The sequence below is a fragment of the Protomyctophum parallelum genome (assembly GCF_964188405.1).
Source record: "Protomyctophum parallelum genome assembly, chromosome: 2".
Taxonomy (NCBI): domain Eukaryota; kingdom Metazoa; phylum Chordata; class Actinopteri; order Myctophiformes; family Myctophidae; genus Protomyctophum; species Protomyctophum parallelum.
The window spans coordinates 18,753,292-18,772,611 of record NC_139699.1 but is presented as its reverse complement, the minus strand read 5'-3'; the positions used below and the strand labels follow the sequence as shown (position 1 = coordinate 18,772,611).

Below are 19,320 nucleotides of genomic sequence, written 5' to 3'. Positions count from 1 at the left end.
CATAGGCCTACACTTATCTGCATTCTGCACTGTACGAATCCAACGTTGTTTAGTGTGTGTTAGTGTTGTTTACTGAGTCAGTTCTCTGACTGTCGGTGTGTGTGTGTGTGTGTGTGTGTGTGTGTGTGTGTGTGTGTGTGTGTGTGTGTGTGTGTGTGTGTGTGTGTGTGTGTGTGTGTGGGGCGGACAGCAGCATGCTGCCGCTGAACCGAGTCCAATCTGGGTGAAATTTACATTGGAAAATGAATATAACGGCGCGGTGAGCCCGGCCAGGACAGAACACGGCCCGAATGGCATTCTATGGTATATGGCATTCTATGGTTCACAGACATGCCGGTCTGACAGACAGACAGCAGTCACGAGGGCTAATTAGCCCTATAAATCCACATTATGGCATCAGCGCGTGCAATTTGGCCAGTTAGTTTTAAGCCAGCTCACCTTAATTAATTATAATATGGGCAACGTTGTAGCTGTGTAGGCTGTAGGCTACTACATTGATCTCATCATGAGATCAATCAAGTTTGCCAAGTGTCCCAAGAATCATTTTTATATGACGACATCATGAAATGAACCTGCACTTACATCTGACAAAGAGGATATAGGCTACCCGCTGTATATGGTTGAAATTTTAAATAGCTATGCCTACGTGTCCATGATCAGAACAAATCCATTCTCCACATGGCATTCAGACAGATTACAGTGAGATGATATTAATCTATTCCCCGCATGAATCAATGCAGCTCTGATTCAAAAAGAATATCGGATATCTATTTTACTTCTGCAGGCGAGTGTTCTTTCTTTTTTTATATAACCCTGCAATGCATTCATCAGTAAGGGCTTATCATTGCCGAGTTGTAATATAGCATTTGGTCGTGTGGTGAACAGTACAAATTAACTTCTTTCTCATTATGTGAAAGTAACTGTAACATCAGTTAACTTATTAACGTTCTGACATTTAACAAGGAGTGAAGCAATGCGTGCCAAGTTGGCAAGTTTCGTTTATAATTATATACATATAACTTGCGCTGTTTGCGTGAAGATCTGTCCGTGCAGAGAACCTCCTGTCAAAATTAACTACTCTACAAGCTCTTCGCGCTGTTGTATAGAATTTAAATCCTCTGATGACGTATTTCGAGATTTCCTGTTGCCTTATATGGTGTAGAATGGGCGTGGATGTTCCAACTAACCAGGCGACACCAGGCGAATCGCTTGGGAAAAATGCGGAAAGGATACACTCAGCGATCCGCACAAATGAAGTGATTACACCAGCTTCTCTGAATAACACGTCCTCTCAACGTAGCTTGATCGGACGGATAAATACGATATCTGTTTACACCACCGTTACATTGTGGCGTATTTCTTTTTGGTGAATGAGGACCATTGTGAGCTTGTAAATGTGCTATTAATAAATAAAAAATCTATAAAAAACAAATTATATTTTTGATACATTTTGACAAATGTGCCCAAATTTGGGAAGCCATGGTTAATGTGGTTAATATAGTTTGTTTTTTTAATCAAATTGTTAAATTGTGATATTATCAATTATAAATGTGGAACATATCAGAAAGTATACATTTCCCTGTATCATTACTTTCTGGTCATTCTGGTTGGTTGGCATTTGTATGGCCATGAAAATGAATGTCCAGAGAGGGGATATCAAACACAGAAATATCCAACCCCGATTATCATTATCATAAAGATGTCTGTGAACATACTTCGATAGTCAGCACCATGATGGCCAGAGCTCCAGACATGTAAATGTAGGTTTCAAAGTAGTCCATCATCGCTGAGTAACAGCCCTGCATGGAAATGTGACAATTAGAAGAAAAAAAAACATTCAAACCGACAGTTCTTAGTCTTTTAGATCCTAACAGTTTTCTAAAAAACATATATTGCTATATCAGTGGTTCTCAAACTTCTTTATGTCAAGGACCCCCAAAATTATATGTATTTGGCTGCGGACCCCCATCTTAAAATATGTTGTTTCAGGGGCCTCCAGAAGCAAGGATTTGAGTTAAAAATGTCCGCTTTAGGCCCGTATTGCTGGTCTATGGCGCGATTCATACTCCTATTTTAGAGCCGAATAAAAGTCGGTTCGGCTCTGTAGAGCCTACAATGTGACGTCATTTGAGGTTCGGGGGGGCGGGTACCGTCCTAAAGTCAGCTCTTCGGTGCCATACTGAAAATTTCTGACGAGCCGAAATCATTTCGGCACTACAGCGGTAAAATAGGAGTATGAATCGGCCCTATCGGACCGTGCACTTACAGTAGGCTCTGATGTAGCCTGACAGCGTGTCCACTCTATGGAGTACCATTTCCGACGGCCTTTGCTGCGGGTCTATTTCCCCTCTTTATCCCCCTCGTTTATTTTTGGGGGAATATTTTATTTAAATCTTTTAATATATTAATCAATCAAACTTTGAAAAATTGATGAGTCTGATTATTGTCTCAGAGTTAAATTAACACTGAGGAGATTAGCTTGGGCTCCAACAAAAGCTATCAAATGGGGGTTTGTGGTCTCTAATCTAATGCATATACAAATTGAAAAGGTTGAGAATCAATGATAGTAGTGAATGTGTTGTTAGTATGTTACCTTGTTGTAGCGGAAGGCCATGCTCCCGCCCACACACTGCTCCATGTCAACATAGTAAGCGGCCCTCTGGCAGCAGGTTTCAGGCACCATCTTACTGGGGTTGATAAGCCTGAACATGCTCTCCTCAAAGTCCTCCGGACTGCTCACACCGCAGCAGTCAAACTGTGCAAAGAAACGGGAACCAGTGATGGAAAGTAACAAAGTATATGCACTCAAGTATTATACTAAAGCACAATTCTGAGGTATTTATTTCTTTACTTGAGTATTTCCATATTTCTTTTCACTCCACTACAATTATCTGAAAACCTTCGCTACTAGTGATTTTGAAGAATGATATGTAGCTTGCGGAGTAAGTTCAGTCAGATATACTCGAGCGGCTTCATGATGTGCGCCCTTGAGCACAGCATGAAGCCACATATTATGTACTCTACTCAAGGGGTTAATATGCTGCTACTATGTGGGTGTATTCAGTGTTTGCAAGACCCACATGTCATTAGCTGATGTGGAATTGACCAATTCACCCTTTGTCAAGTCCCGCCCGTGGTTGTGCCCCTCTTCGCACCCATTGGTTGTCGTTTCGTAGTTGGACAAAAATCCTTTCTCTCCATCCACTACCATTGAAATAACATGTTTTTCAGTTGCTTCGTATTGATATTCTGTGATTTCAATTCTTATTTTAAACTTGGTGTCAGTGTAAAGGAACATCACTAGTGCAGCATTGTGACTGGGTTTGTTTTTAGTAAATTCCAAAAATGATGTTTTAGCAAATTCAACATAAACAAGGTGGAACCATGGCGGAACAAGGCAGAAAGAGCCTGCTGGTTAGTCAGTCAGGAACCAATCAGAAGGCTGACAAAGGGTGAATTGGGCAGGGTGTTTAAGCTCACCTAGATTGCATGCTTTCTTCCTGCCTTCCTTCTGCATATGGTTCCTGGTTGTTGTTATGCACTGTTTGCTCCCACCACCACCCAGCACCACCGGTGCCCACCACCACCCCAGCACCACCGGAGCCCACCACCACCCCAGCACCACCGGTGGGCTCTGTTATTTATGTTCACCATGGGGGGTTGTTATTAGCTATGTCCCTGCTCTTAATGTATAATGATGGTGTTTAATTGTGCCGAGCAGGGAGAAAAAATTTGCAGAGCCGATAAATATTATATGCCACACTTGTATTTTAATCGAGTTATGTGACCAAATTTACATTACTATTACAAAATTTACATTAACCAATTAAGCGCTGTTTTATGCTTTTGTATTTTTGAAAATGGACTGTACACGTTCATAATGCATTGTGATGAGCTTGTATATCTGCTATTCTGAAGAATTTTGAAATGGAACCTTCATCATACTTGGGAATGATGCGAATTTGGAACCGAGAAAGGTCACATGGTTTTGTTGTTATAAACATTAGATTAGTAATAAGGTTACCATGGCGATAGAGTAAGTTAAGGTTACCATGGCGATAGAGGAAACCATCTTACCGTGGTCATGACGGCGTTCCAGGTGGAGCTGAAGACGTCGGTGGTGTTGTGGCCTTGATAGTGACGCTTCAACTCCCTGGTGAAGTATTCTCTGTTCAGCTGCATAGACACAGGTACACAGAAAGTACATACGATAGCAGAGGTACACAGAAAGTACATACGATAGCACAGGTACATAAAGTATACTGTAACACAGTATATATATGTGACCAGATTTGACTGAGAGCCTGCCATCGCGCAAACTCCAGCTTTTCACCAGAGGAGAAAAACTTTTTTTTCCTTTTTTCCAAAATGAGTTAATAGCACAGGCAGACTATTCACATACTAGTGTCAGAGCTGAAATCGACATGGAATTATGAAATAAATGCTTAAACATGTAGCTAGGTGTATTGTTAGAGACCACAGAACCTTTCAAGCCTGTTTTCTCAACAACCAATATGTCAATTTGAAGCTATGATTCCCTACTTTCAAATGACATGACAAAACGAAAATTCCAAAAAATCCAATGGCATTTAGTCACATATAATACTTTCATCCTATCAATAAAGGCAGAAAAAGCAATAAAAAAGAAAGAAAATCTTTAAAATATTTTAAAGCCACTACATTTAGACTGCAGTCACATCAAGTCAAATCCGATTCAAATCTGATATTTTTCTCAAATCTGATCTTTTGGCCCGACCTTTCACACTGCCGTTTGTGCAAATGACCAGATTCAATCTGTGTGTTCAGACTGGCAGTCTAACCTGAATCAAATCCGTGCCACATCCAGATTGGAATCCGATTTGTTTAATTAAGTCTAAATGCGAAAAAAAAGTCACATGGAATCCGATTTAGATCAGGTTGTTGCATTCAGACAGATCTACTGAAATCAGATTTGAAACCGTCATGTAGGGAAACAGTAGGGAAACAGTCATGTAGGGAAACAGTCATGACACACACACACACACACACAGTTTGCCTCTTTCAGAGCCATGTCGTAAAGCGTCTCTTGTCATTTCATGTATTTATTGATCCAAAGGGAAACATTGAACAGGCACACAAACTCACCTGCTCCCGGAAGAGGAAAGCCAAAATGGCCGCTGCCAGCTCAGTGAGGAAGATGAAGAGGATGAGCATGAAGAACTGATTAGAGAGAAAGTGTAAATATGATTTATAACTCTGTAATGTACAACGATTCTCACACCATTCTCATTTTTTGCACGAAAACATGTATTAAAAAAAAAAAAAAACATGAGAGTAACTAAAACTAGGGTGAATAGGTGAATAGGGTGAAGGGTGTCCCCCTTTGCGTGGGACACTCATTTCCAAGACTTTTCAGGCGTCCCACAAAATTGAGACCCTGTCCCACATTGTGACCGGCAGGCATCTAGTGTTCAAATACCCTCATAGTTGGCCTTCTATTGTGAAGCACTCGCATCTCTTTTTCAGCCAGATGTGATTTTAAACCTGTTAAAATAACCAGGAATATCCCCTAGGCTAAATGAGAAATGAGAAATAATAAGAAATGAGAAATGAGAAATAATAAGAAATGAGAAATGAGAAATAATGAGAAATGAGAAATAATAAGAAATGAGAAATAATAAGAAATGAGAAATAATAAGAAACTAGAACTGCACTCTGTCGAGTGCATACTTGCTTGTTGCACACTAGTAGGCCATAAATGGCCAACTAGTGCGCAAGCAGAGCGCGCATGTAATGTTTTCGCCCGCTGTAAACTGTCAAATCTCAGTATCTCTGTGAAGGAACGTTTGAAATGATTAATGTTTAGATGTAATTATTTGCTACCTACTATAATACATACATAATCAGTAAAAATAAAATAGCAAATTGTGCCTGGTCTGCTGGGACCAGAGTACGTGGTGTGTATGTGTATGACTAGCTCTAAATGATGACGTAAGAAATATATATAGTATATAATAGTATATAGGCATATACTATATATGTATACATATATACTCTATACTCTATACTGTATAAAGTGTGTAGTTGTAAGTTGATTAGCGGTATTCTGTGGTCACTTTGGTCCAAAAACCGTGACAGCTGTTCCGCCATTTGAGGCTTACGCAGAAAAACATCAAATCTGTGCCCGTATTGCTGGACCAATGATGACGAAATTACCATATTTCTTACGTCATCATTTAGAGCTAGTCATACACACACACACACCACGTACTCTGGTCCCAGTAGATCAGGCACAATTTGCAATTTTATTTTTTACTGATTATGTATATAGTATACGTATGACTAGCTCTAAATGATGACGTAAGAAATATGGTCATTTCGTCATCATTGGTCCAGCAAAACAGGCACAAATTTGATGTTTTTCTGCGTAAGCCTCGAATGGCGGAACAGCTGTCACGACGAAGGAGACAGGGCGAACACATTACTTGCGCGCTCTGCTTGCGCAAGTAATGAGAAATGAGAAATAATAAGAAATGAGAAATAAGAAATAATAAGAAACTAGAAAGAGGCAATTCTGGGAAATTGCAAAGTGTGGTTGCCTACATCGCACCCGTCGAAAATGGAATTGCTTTTGGCTCCGCGTTGATTAAGCCACCCTCGACATGTGATTCAGATTTGGGATGGATCGGACATTCCGTGCATGAACTTCGGAAGACTATTACGGCCGGATGATACAGAAGATCTAAATTCTGACTGTGCTGTATTAATCGGATAGGTCCGTAGATCATGTGTACCAATTTTTGTGAGATTTGGACAAAATCTGTAGGAGGAGGAGCAAAAAGTGTGTTTTGAACAAAAATTAAAATGGCGGGAAATCTATCTAGACGCAAATGGGCGTGGCCTATATGGGCCTATATATCAAAATAAAGTTTATCTAGTGAAGAGAATAAATAAAAGGGCACAAAAGCAATAGTATGGTTGCCCATAGGCAACCACACTAATGAATTGGACAGCCAACTAGAGCTGCACCGTTCTTCACCATTCCTCACAAAATGAGATTTTGCACAGGTGTCTGATTCTAGATCTCTTTCCTTTTTTCCATTACTTGTGCAGCACTACTGTAGGTTGTACAGTCAAGATTATTTATTGTTACATATAGTAACATGAAGCAGTTGAAGCAGATCTACAAGCTCATAGCACGGCACAGAGTGCCGTGCTTCTAGATCTGCTATTTTTTGAAAATGTGGTGCAAATCTTTGAATATATATTCTTTCAGAGCGAACGCTTTCAACTCAAATCTTTGCTTCTGGGGGGGTCCCTGGAACAACATATTTTCAGATGGGGGTCGGCGGCCAATTACATATCATTTTGGGGTCCTTGACATGAAAATGTTTTTCAGAAAACCGTCACTCACCTTTATTATCTCCTGGCCTAGATAATACAATTAAATAATGTCTATTTATTTCATACCAGATATATAAAATACAATACACCAGTGGTTCCCAAACCTTTTCATGTCAAGGACCCCCAAATTGACAATAATTAGCCTGCGGACCCCCTATTTAATGGCCTTTTTTTCTGGGACCCCCAATTTGTACTGTGAAATTAATGTTCATTTAACCCCCGTTAGGGTCCATTTGGGTAGAGTTACCCATAAGGGTCCATTTGGTTACGAACTACCATTTGGCTGGGGACCCCCTAGAACTCCCTCAAGGACCCTTGGGGGTCCCCGGACCCCTACTTTGCGAACCCATGAAATGCACCACAAAAAGTCCTGTTGTTACCTGCACTGGATGTAATTTCATTTCAACTCCTCCAGGGGGCACAATTGCACCATGTATATTTTCAGCATTAGAAAAGCCAACAGTATGGCAGTATTGTTGTGTATATATATATATATATATATATATATATATATATATATATATATCCTACTCTGCGGTATATGAATGACAAAACATCTCTGCTGACAACATAACAGAATGACTCACAAAGAGCAGGAGACACTTGTTCTCGCGCACGGCTCCACAGCAGCCCAGGAAGCCCAGCAGAAAGAGCATGGCGCCCATGGCCAGAACCACATAGACGCCAGTGAACAGCAGCGGGTTGGCAGCCACGATCTCCCTGAAACCCATCGGATCCACCAGCACCCAGACACCCACCGCCAGCAGGAGAGAGCCACCCAGCTGCAACACAGAGAGAGAGAGAGAGAGAGAGAGAGAGAGAGAGAGAGAGAGAGAGAGAGAGAGAGAGAGAGAGAGAGAGAGAGAGAGAGAGAGAGAGAGAGAGAGAGAGAGAGAGAGAGAGAGAGAGAGAGAGAGAGAGAGAGAGAGAGAGAGAGACACAGAGACACACAGAGACACACACACACACATTTGAATTATTTTATTTGGATCTGCACAAGAGGCGTAATACAATAGACCCAAACACTGATCAGAATTAGGTTATACATTATATGGTCCAACCAGATATAGCTGCTGCACATGCTTAACACACAGAGGGAAAAGAAGAGAAAAAATATATATAGCACATTGTTTACATACTATTACTTGACACTACTAGACAGGATGTTTTTTTGTTTTTTTTTTGTTTTTTTTTTAAGCCACCTAGGGATAAATGAAACAACGCCTTCTCCAGACAGACAGACTGCCCATAGTAGCTGAGACAGACCAGTATTTAGCCAGCTTTTTTGCATTTGTTTTTAACAATCCACCCAATTGCAGACCCCTGAGCACAAGTTTATGGACATGGCCCAGACTTCCAAATACAAGGACAATAAGTTGACAGTTATATCCCAAGGCCATAATACGTTCCACCAGAAGCTGATATTTCATAAGTTTGGATGTAAAGCAAGTGTCCATATACAAATCAAATGGGCAGCCTATTTCAAATATAGTAACAGTTTTTCTAATTTCATTGATTAACACAATATCTGGGGTATTTGGAATATTTTGTAGTGAATTGGCATGCGTGTCATTGTGATCAAACCAGTCTATTTTTACAGTGCTGTGTTTATACATTCTTGTTGTCCTGTCCTGTACTCCTCTGATCTTGTCTGAGACCAGGTCCACCAGACGGTCATGTCTGGCAATGTACAGTCCTTTATAGTGGCTGCAACCATTTAATATGTGTGCGACTGTTTCTTTGTCATGTGGTACTGGATGTAGGATGCAGTGTGGGTCATGTGCTGATGGGTACCAGGTTGCCAACCTCACACACACACACACACACACACACACACACACACACACACACACACACACACACACACACACACACACACACAGACAGACAGACAGACAGACAGACAGACAGACAGACAGACAGACAGACAGACAGACAGACAGACAGACAGACAGACAGACAGACAGACAGACAGACAGACAGACAGACAGACAGACAGACAGACAGACAGACAGACAGACAGACAGACAGACAGACAGACAGACAGACAGACAGACAGACAGACAGACAGACAGACAGACAGACAGACAGACAGACAGACAGACAGACAGACAGACAGACAGACAGACAGACAGACAGACAGACAGACAGACAGACAGACAGACAGACAGACAGACAGACAGACAGACAGACAGACAGACAGACAGACAGACAGACAGACAGACAGACAGACAGACAGACAGACAGACAGACAGACAGACAGACAGACAGACAGACAGACAGACAGACAGACAGACAGACAGACAGACAGACAGACAGACAGACAGACAGACAGACAGACAGACAGACAGACAGACAGACAGACAGACAGACAGACAGACAGACAGACAGACAGACAGACAGACAGACAGACAGACAGACAGACAGACAGACAGACAGACAGACAGACAGACAGACAGACAGACAGACAGACAGACAGACAGACAGACAGACAGACAGACAGACAGACAGACAGACAGACAGACAGACAGACAGACAGACAGACAGACAGACAGACAGACAGACAGACAGACAGACAGACAGACAGACAGACAGACAGACAGACAGACAGACAGACAGACAGACAGACAGACAGACAGACAGACAGACAGACAGACAGACAGACAGACAGACAGACAGACAGACAGACAGACAGACAGACAGACAGACAGACAGACAGACAGACAGACAGACAGACAGACAGACAGACAGACAGACAGACAGACAGACAGACAGACAGACAGACAGACAGACAGACAGACAGACAGACAGACAGACAGACAGACAGACAGACAGACAGACAGACAGACAGACAGACAGACAGACAGACAGACAGACAGACAGACAGACAGACAGACAGACAGACAGACAGACAGACAGACAGACAGACAGACAGACAGACAGACAGACAGACAGACAGACAGACAGACAGACAGACAGACAGACAGACAGACAGACAGACAGACAGACAGACAGACAGACAGACAGACAGACAGACAGACAGACAGACAGACAGACAGACAGACAGACAGACAGACAGACAGACAGACAGACAGACAGACAGACAGACAGACAGACAGACAGACAGACAGACAGACAGACAGACAGACAGACAGACAGACAGACAGACAGACAGACAGACAGACAGACAGACAGACAGACAGACAGACAGACAGACAGACAGACAGACAGACAGACAGACAGACAGACAGACAGACAGACAGACAGACAGACAGACAGACAGACAGACAGACAGACAGACAGACAGACAGACAGACAGACAGACAGACAGACAGACAGACAGACAGACAGACAGACAGACAGACAGACAGACAGACAGACAGACAGACAATTACGTTAGCTCTGGTCCATAGCCCTAAATGCTTAATACCTACACCTACTCTAGTACTGTATATGTTGACTGTCTGAGAACAACGCAGGGTTAACCCATTCAGGACGGTCTTGAACCCCTTTTTGGTGTTTTTATTTTAAGCATTATGTTATACTTTAGCTATTGAAAAATAGCAGATCTACAAGCTCGTAGTGCGGCCGTGCTACGAGCTTGTACAGTAGATCTGTTTTTTTCTTCTTTTTTTTAAATCCTGAAAATGTGGTGCAAATCTTTGAATATATATTATTTCAGAGCGAACGTTTTTAATCTTTGCTTCTGGGGTGGGGGGTCCCTGGAACAACATATTTTCAGATGGGGGTCCGCGGCCAAATACATATAATTTTTGGGGGTCCTTGACATGTATTTGAGCACCACTGACATAGAAACATAGGGGTTTTCAGGGTCTGTCATGATTTAGAAGACATTAGTAGAATCGTCCTCAGGTCTAAATAGGTTATAGGGTTGTTCCATGTGTTAACGGCTTTCCCGCTATGTGCTGGTAAGTCTTAGATAGCCCAATGTAAAGCCATGCATTTCAATCCACTTTACATAATTGTTCTGCAAATATGCAAAAAATGCTCTTTCCAGTAAACCCTATTAAGGCCGGGGTTAGGGTTAAAGGACCACTTCTCAACTTATCTTCATGTAATTGGTCCTCACAATTGTTTTCTACTCGGTCTGTGTCTCATAGGAGGGCTGTAGGCCAGTGACATCATTGATAGGGATTATTCCAAGCTAATAGAAACCTCATGCAGGCTTTCTATTCCTGGAAATAAGAATTCCTGGAAGCCATCGTTCTCACGATAATAAAAATCTAAATATTTTTTGTAAAAATCTTCAAATCAAATCTGCATAACGATGATGTCACTGGTGGACGGGTTTCTGAACTGCCCACAGTCCTCCTATGAGACACAGACCGAGTAGGAGTTTTGGCATTTTATAATGGACATTAGTAAGGACCAATTATGCTTTGGTGCACTGCTCCTCCTTGTGGATAGGGGGAGGGCTGTCTTACTGAGACAACATGTAGTTCAAGCACTATTAAATGAAGACAGGAAGCGAAGGCCGTATGGTGGACTCCATGTTGCTCCCTGGAAGGAAAGAAACATGCGCAACAATGGGCTATATGCAGCCAACAGTTCCGCGTTCAGCTTCCTTGGTCTCCATTGCGCATGTTTCTTTCCTTCCAGGGAGCAACATGGAGTCCGCCGTACGGGCTTCACTTCCTGTCCTCTAATAGTCCTTGATGTAGTAAGGACTGTATAAAGAGGACAGGACGCGAAGACCGTAAGGGCGCCGCCATGTTGCTCACATGGTGCTCCATGGAAGGAAAGAAACATGCGCAGTTGAGACCAAGGAAGCTGAACGCGGAAGTGTTGGCTGCATATAGCCCATTGCGCATGTTTCTTTCCTTCCATGGAGCACCATGTGAGCATGGCGGCGCCCTTACGGTCTTCGCGTCTTGTCCTCTTTATACAGTCCTTGATGTAGTCCAGGAAGTAACAAAAATATCTAAAACCACATATTACACATATAAAGACCCTCAGGAAAGTGTTCTAAATCTTCTAAACCTCATTAACATATATTGTTTTGCAAAAAGGGTGAAGTGTCTTCAGTGCCACCTGGTGGTCACCAGTTTAGGCTCTGAGTGCCAATTCTCCCATTATAAAAAAAGAGAGGGCGTTTTTAAAAAAAAGTGTAAAAAAAGAAAATTGTAAAAAAAAAAGAAAAAAAAAAGACGTCTAGAAGACGGGATTACGGTTTTGGCACTTAAACAGTTAAGGTTAGGTTTAGGTTTAGACATAACCCATAGTCCCATAACCCATAGTCCCATGGTCTCTAGCTGTCCTAAGGTGAGTTTGCTCGACGGGGGAGACAACAATAGAATATATGATTTATAGTCCTGTTTTATAGCTTAGCATTTAATCAAAGCCAGCCAGAACTCACCAACAAATTACAAACGATCTCATAATGAATAAAGTTAATGATGGCATTTCAATGGTCTGTGTGTGTGTGTGTGTGTGTGTGTGTGTGTGTGTGTGTGTGTGTGTGTGTGTGTGTGTGTGTGTGTGTGTGTGTGTGTGTGTGTGTGTGTGTGTGTGTGTGTGTGTGTGTGTGTGTGTGCAGAGTATGCATTTAGTGAACTCACAAAGATGAAGAAGTTGAATATGAACATGAGGTATTTTATACAGCTGAGACAGTCTCCCTCCATGGCTGGAACCTCCCCTTGGCCCTGGATAGAAACAAACAAACAAACACACACACTTTAAGCATGGCTGGAGATGCACAGAGACAAATATATACTGTCAGGAACATTACCATTAGCACTGGATACTGGCAGGTTTAATGCCACTGAAGAAGAGAGATATTGCTGTTCTGTGATCTTGATGAAATTGAAGATGAAGTTAACTTTTTGTTTTACTGCTCTAAATATGCTGACATAAGGGATATGACTATGTAAAAATGGAGATATGTTTCGCCAAATGGACTTTTGTTGTGGCAGATTTGTATAAATCTGAGTTGTATTGTAATGAATTATGTAAAGTTAAACATTCTGTAAAGTCAATTGTGAAATGCTGTCTTACAAACCCATGAGGGTTGGGCACATTGTGTGCAGGACACGAAAATAAATAAACAATCAATCAATATTCAAAAGAGCATGCTTTGGGGAAAGAACTAAAACTTAAGTAGAAAAGAACAAATCTAATTTCTTTCTAATATCTCTGTCGGGAAGAAACTACCCAAAATATTTCAGAAAAATAAAAATATACATTTTTGCGGGAAATTAAGAAAACCTTATATTTTGAAAACAAAGCAATACTGCCTCATCAAAGTTGATGTTGTGACTTTATATATTGTCAGCTTCCATGAGAGGGCGGGAGAGGTGGTGGAGTTAGTTGCTTTAGCAAGCAGTTTGAGGGTCCAATGGAGTTAAGAGGTTTTAGCCAAAGCACTTTTCAACACACACACAGACGTAAAGATGGTAGCACTGATTTATATGCAAAACAAAAATCAAAAACCTCAAAAGTTGAATTAGGTGGTTCCCTCCAGACAGCAACGATATCAAATGAAATGTAGACATTTTCACTAAATCTCAAAACTAGGAAATATGGTGTTTACGGACCCGGTCGCAGTTTACTATGAAAACCCATCCGTCCGTCCGTCCGTCACGCCTCGTGACATGCTCCATATATGGCCAATACAGATTAATTCCATGTTGATCTGACCTCATCAAACCCTGTACATTCAGGACACTGCCCCCGCTGCCACCCTTAGATCTCCATATATGGTGCTGACCTGTTCTGACATTCCATAATGTTGAGCTGACCTCATCAAACCCTGTACACTCAAGACATGCTCCATAAATGGCCAGACATCATCAAACCCTGTACCCTGTACCCAGACTTGCACTTTGGCATGGGGGGGGGGGGCATGCCAAAGCGCAAGTCTGCTGTCACCCAGGCGGATGCGTGCGCGCAGCGAGATCACTTCTCGCCCTCAGGTAGTATTACTGGTTTATTTTGTATAGCCAAATCGTATGTTTGGATCCCAGGGGTCCTGTTATACTCACTCAAGTAAAGTACACTCAAAACATTAAGTAAATGTACTTTAAGTAAATGTACTTTAATAGTGGCTGTGGCCACCAGTGCACTCAGTCAGTACAAAAGGAACACGATGGACCTGCGAGCACAAGCTAGCAAACCGTCAGATGGCAGTCATGGCACACTCTTTGTTTGGCGCCACACGGACAGCCTGTCCCCTCTGATGCCAGCAACGTACGTGACGAGTGGGCATGTGAGGAGGAGGAGGATGGCATGTTCAAGTTGGCCATCAGCGAGGGTGTGAAGACGGGCAACTGTGCTGTGTGCATTTACTACTACTGGCCCTGCTGCTGTTTTGGATCAGTGCTTTTCAACCTTTTTCATATCAAGGCCCATTGTTTTTTTCCAGTATTTGAGCCACGGACCACGTACCGTTCGATGAGATCGAGCCTTTCAGACGCAAAACTTAGAATATTTTGTTCTATTATTCAAAATTCTCTAATTGTGTAGACTTTTTGTAAATTGAGTAATATAGATGTTTAACAATAATTTAACTCTTGGGAGCGTAAAATGAAACGCTCTGAAGAGTTAAAGATCTAAGGGTCCATTTAGTTATCAACTGTTCATCATTTAGCTGGGGACTACCTGGAACCCCCTCATGGACCAGTACCACTGGTCGAAAACCACTGGTTTAGCTATAAAGCTACTGATGGTAATTTACTCATTTATATGTATTTGGCCACAAAAACTGAACTTTGAACATTCAGTAGATTTTCTGTGGTCTGGGGTTTTCTGGCTCAAACATGTGCTTTGATTTGCCTGTGGACTGTGATGTAACAGTCCACAAATCCCATATATGACATAACAGTTTGCCAGCAGATGTCACTGTTGAGGGATTCTTTGCCTGTTTTCATTGCAGCTCAAAAGGACACACAGAACACCCACTGAATGTTCAAAGTTCAGGTTGTGTGGCTATTTTGAGGTCATAAAACCAAGCTGATATCGTCTGAGGCCTCATTCACACCGATCAAACACAGATCATTTTTTAGGACACTGACCACAGTGCTTTTCCAATGGGAGTCACATGGTTTGACCAAACATGTTTGTTTGATGGGGGGCAATCAGCAATCAAACACAAATGTTTGATCAAACCATGTGACTCCCATTGGAAAAGCATTGTGGTGGCCTAAAACATTTGTTTGATTGTGTTTGATACGTGTGAATGAGGCCTTCAGAGCCATCTGTAAAAGGCACAGACACAATGCTCGTTGGTGCTGGTAATTAATTCTTAATTGCAATCTTGTCAGTGGGCACTCCGCTGTGTAAGTTGTGTATTTACTGCCTATTTGACCAGTCTGTGTGAGCTAGCCTCTCCTCTTACTCTAATGAAGTAAATGCTTGGTGCATTTAAATGCAGACAGTGCACTCAGGATAATTACGTCGCCTTTGGGTGAGATTTGGGTTAACGAAGAAAGACCACCTGTGTTGAAAATGTGTTATAGTCAGATGTGCACAGAACTATAAACACCATTCTGAGACAGCTACAGTACAATATGAATCACGCCACAAGAACATGAGTTATCTAGCAAAGCCGCCCACCACAACATGGTTAAAAAAGATAAGAAAAGGCACAATTATAGCTAATGTGTGACAAGAAACACTAAGCATTAAAGCACATGACAGTGAATAATGTTCAAGTACATGAGTAGGCTACACAAAGCATTGTTGCAATCACAAAAAAACATTGTCTGCTTTGGAGGCACACATTACAAATAGAGAGAGAGAGAGTTCTGTTCAGTTCTGAACAGACATGAACTTTATCGGTTTGAAGTATGTGCAATTAATTGGCCCCTGGTCCGCAGCGTTGTCATCATCTATAATAATCTCAATTTAAAGGAGAATTCCATGCTAGAAGGCTTTCTTACCTTTATTTGTAGTTGTTACGTCCCCACTAAAGAGGTCCAGGTGTTATTTTGTGCAAAAGCACATTATTGGCTATTTCCCCTACTATAAGACCTCAATGAATTGAATTGCATTGGGGCATTGGGTTGTTGTGCTAATTTGCTTATTTCCATCGCTCAAAAATATATTTTTTGTATATATCCTCTCTTCATAATGTAAATAGTATCCCAAGCGGCACACTTTACTACTTATTTCGATTAAATAAGCGAATTAGCACAAAAAACAAAAAAAACATTCAGGGCTTATATTAGGGGAAATAGCCAATAATGCACTTTTGCAACAACACAGGTCTGGACCACTTTGGTGGGGACGTAACAACTACAAATAACACCTGGAACTCTTTGGTGGGGACGTAACAACTACAAATAACACCTGGACCTCTTTGGTGGGGACGTAACAACTACAAATAACACCTGGAACTCTTTGGTGGGGACATAACAACTACAAATAACACCTGGACCTCTTTGGTGGGGACGTAACAACTACAAATAAAGGTAAGAAAGCCTTCCAGCATGAAATTCTCCTTTAACGGTACGTTTGGTAGCCAATGTCAGCTCTACTGTTGATGACTTCTACATTACAATGAATCCTCCTTGGCCGGTTATTACCCTGAGATCATATTTAGCGCTAACCTGACGCTGCCAGATCCAAGAAGCTTGCTACACAAATTTGTTTCACAGCTTATTGGGATCTGGGATCGCGGAAGCAAATTCGATGACGGGGCTGTTCCGTTTTTTCAAGATACTTGGTAGATGATTGGATGGGACCGTCTGTCTATCACCGTGTGGGCGTGCAAACACAACCAATCATATTGACGTGTCTATATAGCTTCACATCCGGTTTCGCACATATCCCGCCCTTAGCTCACGCTGATTGGTTCGGTACGGAGCGGATTTGTGCCAGCTCAACTCCCTGAGAGATCCCAGATGAGTGCTGTGTTGGGGAACATGGTTACCCAATACCGCCCCAATCTGGCAGCGTCAGGTTAATTTAGCGCCACCATGCTCCAGATTGTGACAGAGGCATTGAACATTGTGGGTTGTAACAGTCTGGCTTCGAGAGACTACTATGGCAGTCCTTTATTCTGTTGAGATTAGTCTTGATAAATACAGCTTTGCCTTTATAAACATTCATGAGCGTACACACACACACACACACACACACACACACACACACACACACACACACACACACACACACACACAATTCCAGTTTTGCAGGCAGTACAAGAGCAGCTCTGCTGATGTTCATCTTCATGCATATTTCTCCAGGGATATTTCTTGCGGTACAATACTGTAGTAGTACTGTCTGTCCCTTGAGGTGTTGGACTTCATCCAGCCATAGTGGGATACAATACACTACAGTATGTACAGTATAGTACTATAAAACAGTGTGTCGACTACCTTTTTTTACTGACGAAAACTAAATGGAAACTAAATAAAAACGAAGCTATGTTAAAACTATGACTAAATGAGATGAGATTCAATGAGAATGATAAGAGCGCCCCTCACTTCACACGGGTCACGGGTGTGATTTTTAAATTAAACATAACACATATTCTCTTATGGGGATCTCTGTCTGACACAAAAGTCTTTCCAGGCGGGGGTCTGTGGCCAAATGCATACCAATTTGGGGGTCCTCCTTGACATGAACATGTTTGAGAAGCAGTGCAATAAATCAATGTCAGAGGGGCTGGGAATGGTTTCATCCATCAGGACAGCAGCGTACGTGCAGTATCGAACAGGGAGGACAAGGTGGATCCGTGTGGACGTCACGTGATCGTGACCTGCTGGCTTTAATCGCAATTACACATTGAGGGGAGACTCGCTGTGGGATTGCCCCGTTATCTTTCAATGCATTTCCACCTGTCCGGCTGGGTTTTGCGTTTAACCACATAAACCCCTATAGCCATTCTGGGCATCTAAATTTCGTCGACTAGAACTACAGTAAGACGAAAACATTTTCGACTACCTTTTTTCACTGACGAAAACAAAATGATAACTAAATGAAAACTAAGCCATGATGACTAAAACTAAGACTAAATAGACTGACAAGTTTGTCAACAAATAAAAAATAGACAAAAATGTGGACAAGAGATCCAATAAGTCATTTTACACTTGGTTGCATGCTGAAAATAGCAGATCAACGCGTCACGCTCACGCTACGATGCGTTGTGAGCTTGTAGATCAGCTATTGTCAACAAGTGTAAAAACAGTAATTACGACAGCATCAAGGCCCGTCGAAATACATTTTAGTCGACGAAATCAACTGTAGATTTAGTCGACTAAAATATTATGATATTTAGACGACTAAAACACTAGACTAACAAGACAAACATTCCAGGTGACTAAAATGTGACTAAAACTAAATGAAAACTATATTCAAGAGACTATATAGGGCTGTATTTTGCGTGTCTTAAGTACCAGGTCTTATTACTTAACTTAAGACCTGGAGGCGTGATCAATGCCATTTGGCTATTCTGAGTGGCCAAAGAGCATTGACCACGCCTCCAGGTCTCAAGTTAAGTAATAAGACCTGCTACTTAAGACACGCAAAATACAGCCCTCTGACTAAAACTAAGGCGCAATTTCAGCAGAAATAGATGATCTGGCAGCTTTGATGTAGATAGGAAAAAAGGAAGGGGTCAATATAGACCCCCATGGCCAACAAAGTATAGGGTTGTTAATCTGAATGCAATCTTCCATTGACCACTATAATGGTTCATCTGAAATAAAACAACAAGGCTTTCTTTCTTTTTTTTTCTCTGCACAAAAGGAATGTTTTATGTAAACGGTCAATCTTCCTGGCATTTTGCTAATTATAAACCATTATGATTAATTACCTATGTGGTGTCCAGCGTATTGGGGGTGAATTGTTCTAGCATCAGTGGTCTGGTACTGGCAAGCCACAAATAGAACATTTTCCTTCCTTGTTTTAATATATAGTATATTGTAAAGACAGTGGAAGCAGAAACATAGGTCTATTGCCTTTTTTGTTGTTGAG

The 19,320-nt window shown here is 41.7% G+C and overlaps 1 protein-coding gene across 1 annotated transcript in view; it reads right to left on the bottom strand.

Moving 5' to 3' along the window:
• Positions 1-19,320, bottom strand: part of LOC310877707 (tetraspanin-18B-like) — a 41,401-nt gene that overhangs the window by 2,154 nt on the left and 19,927 nt on the right. The window contains exons 2-7 of the mRNA XM_083791656.1: positions 12,963-13,046; positions 7,971-8,165; positions 5,125-5,199; positions 4,078-4,176; positions 2,594-2,755; positions 1,716-1,799 (exon numbers count right to left, since the gene is read on the bottom strand). Of these exons, the coding sequence (XP_083647782.1) occupies positions 1,716-1,799; positions 2,594-2,755; positions 4,078-4,176; positions 5,125-5,199; positions 7,971-8,165; positions 12,963-13,025 (678 nt within the window). The 5' untranslated portion in view covers positions 13,026-13,046. The remainder of the gene's footprint in view (positions 1-1,715; positions 1,800-2,593; positions 2,756-4,077; positions 4,177-5,124; positions 5,200-7,970; positions 8,166-12,962; positions 13,047-19,320) is intronic.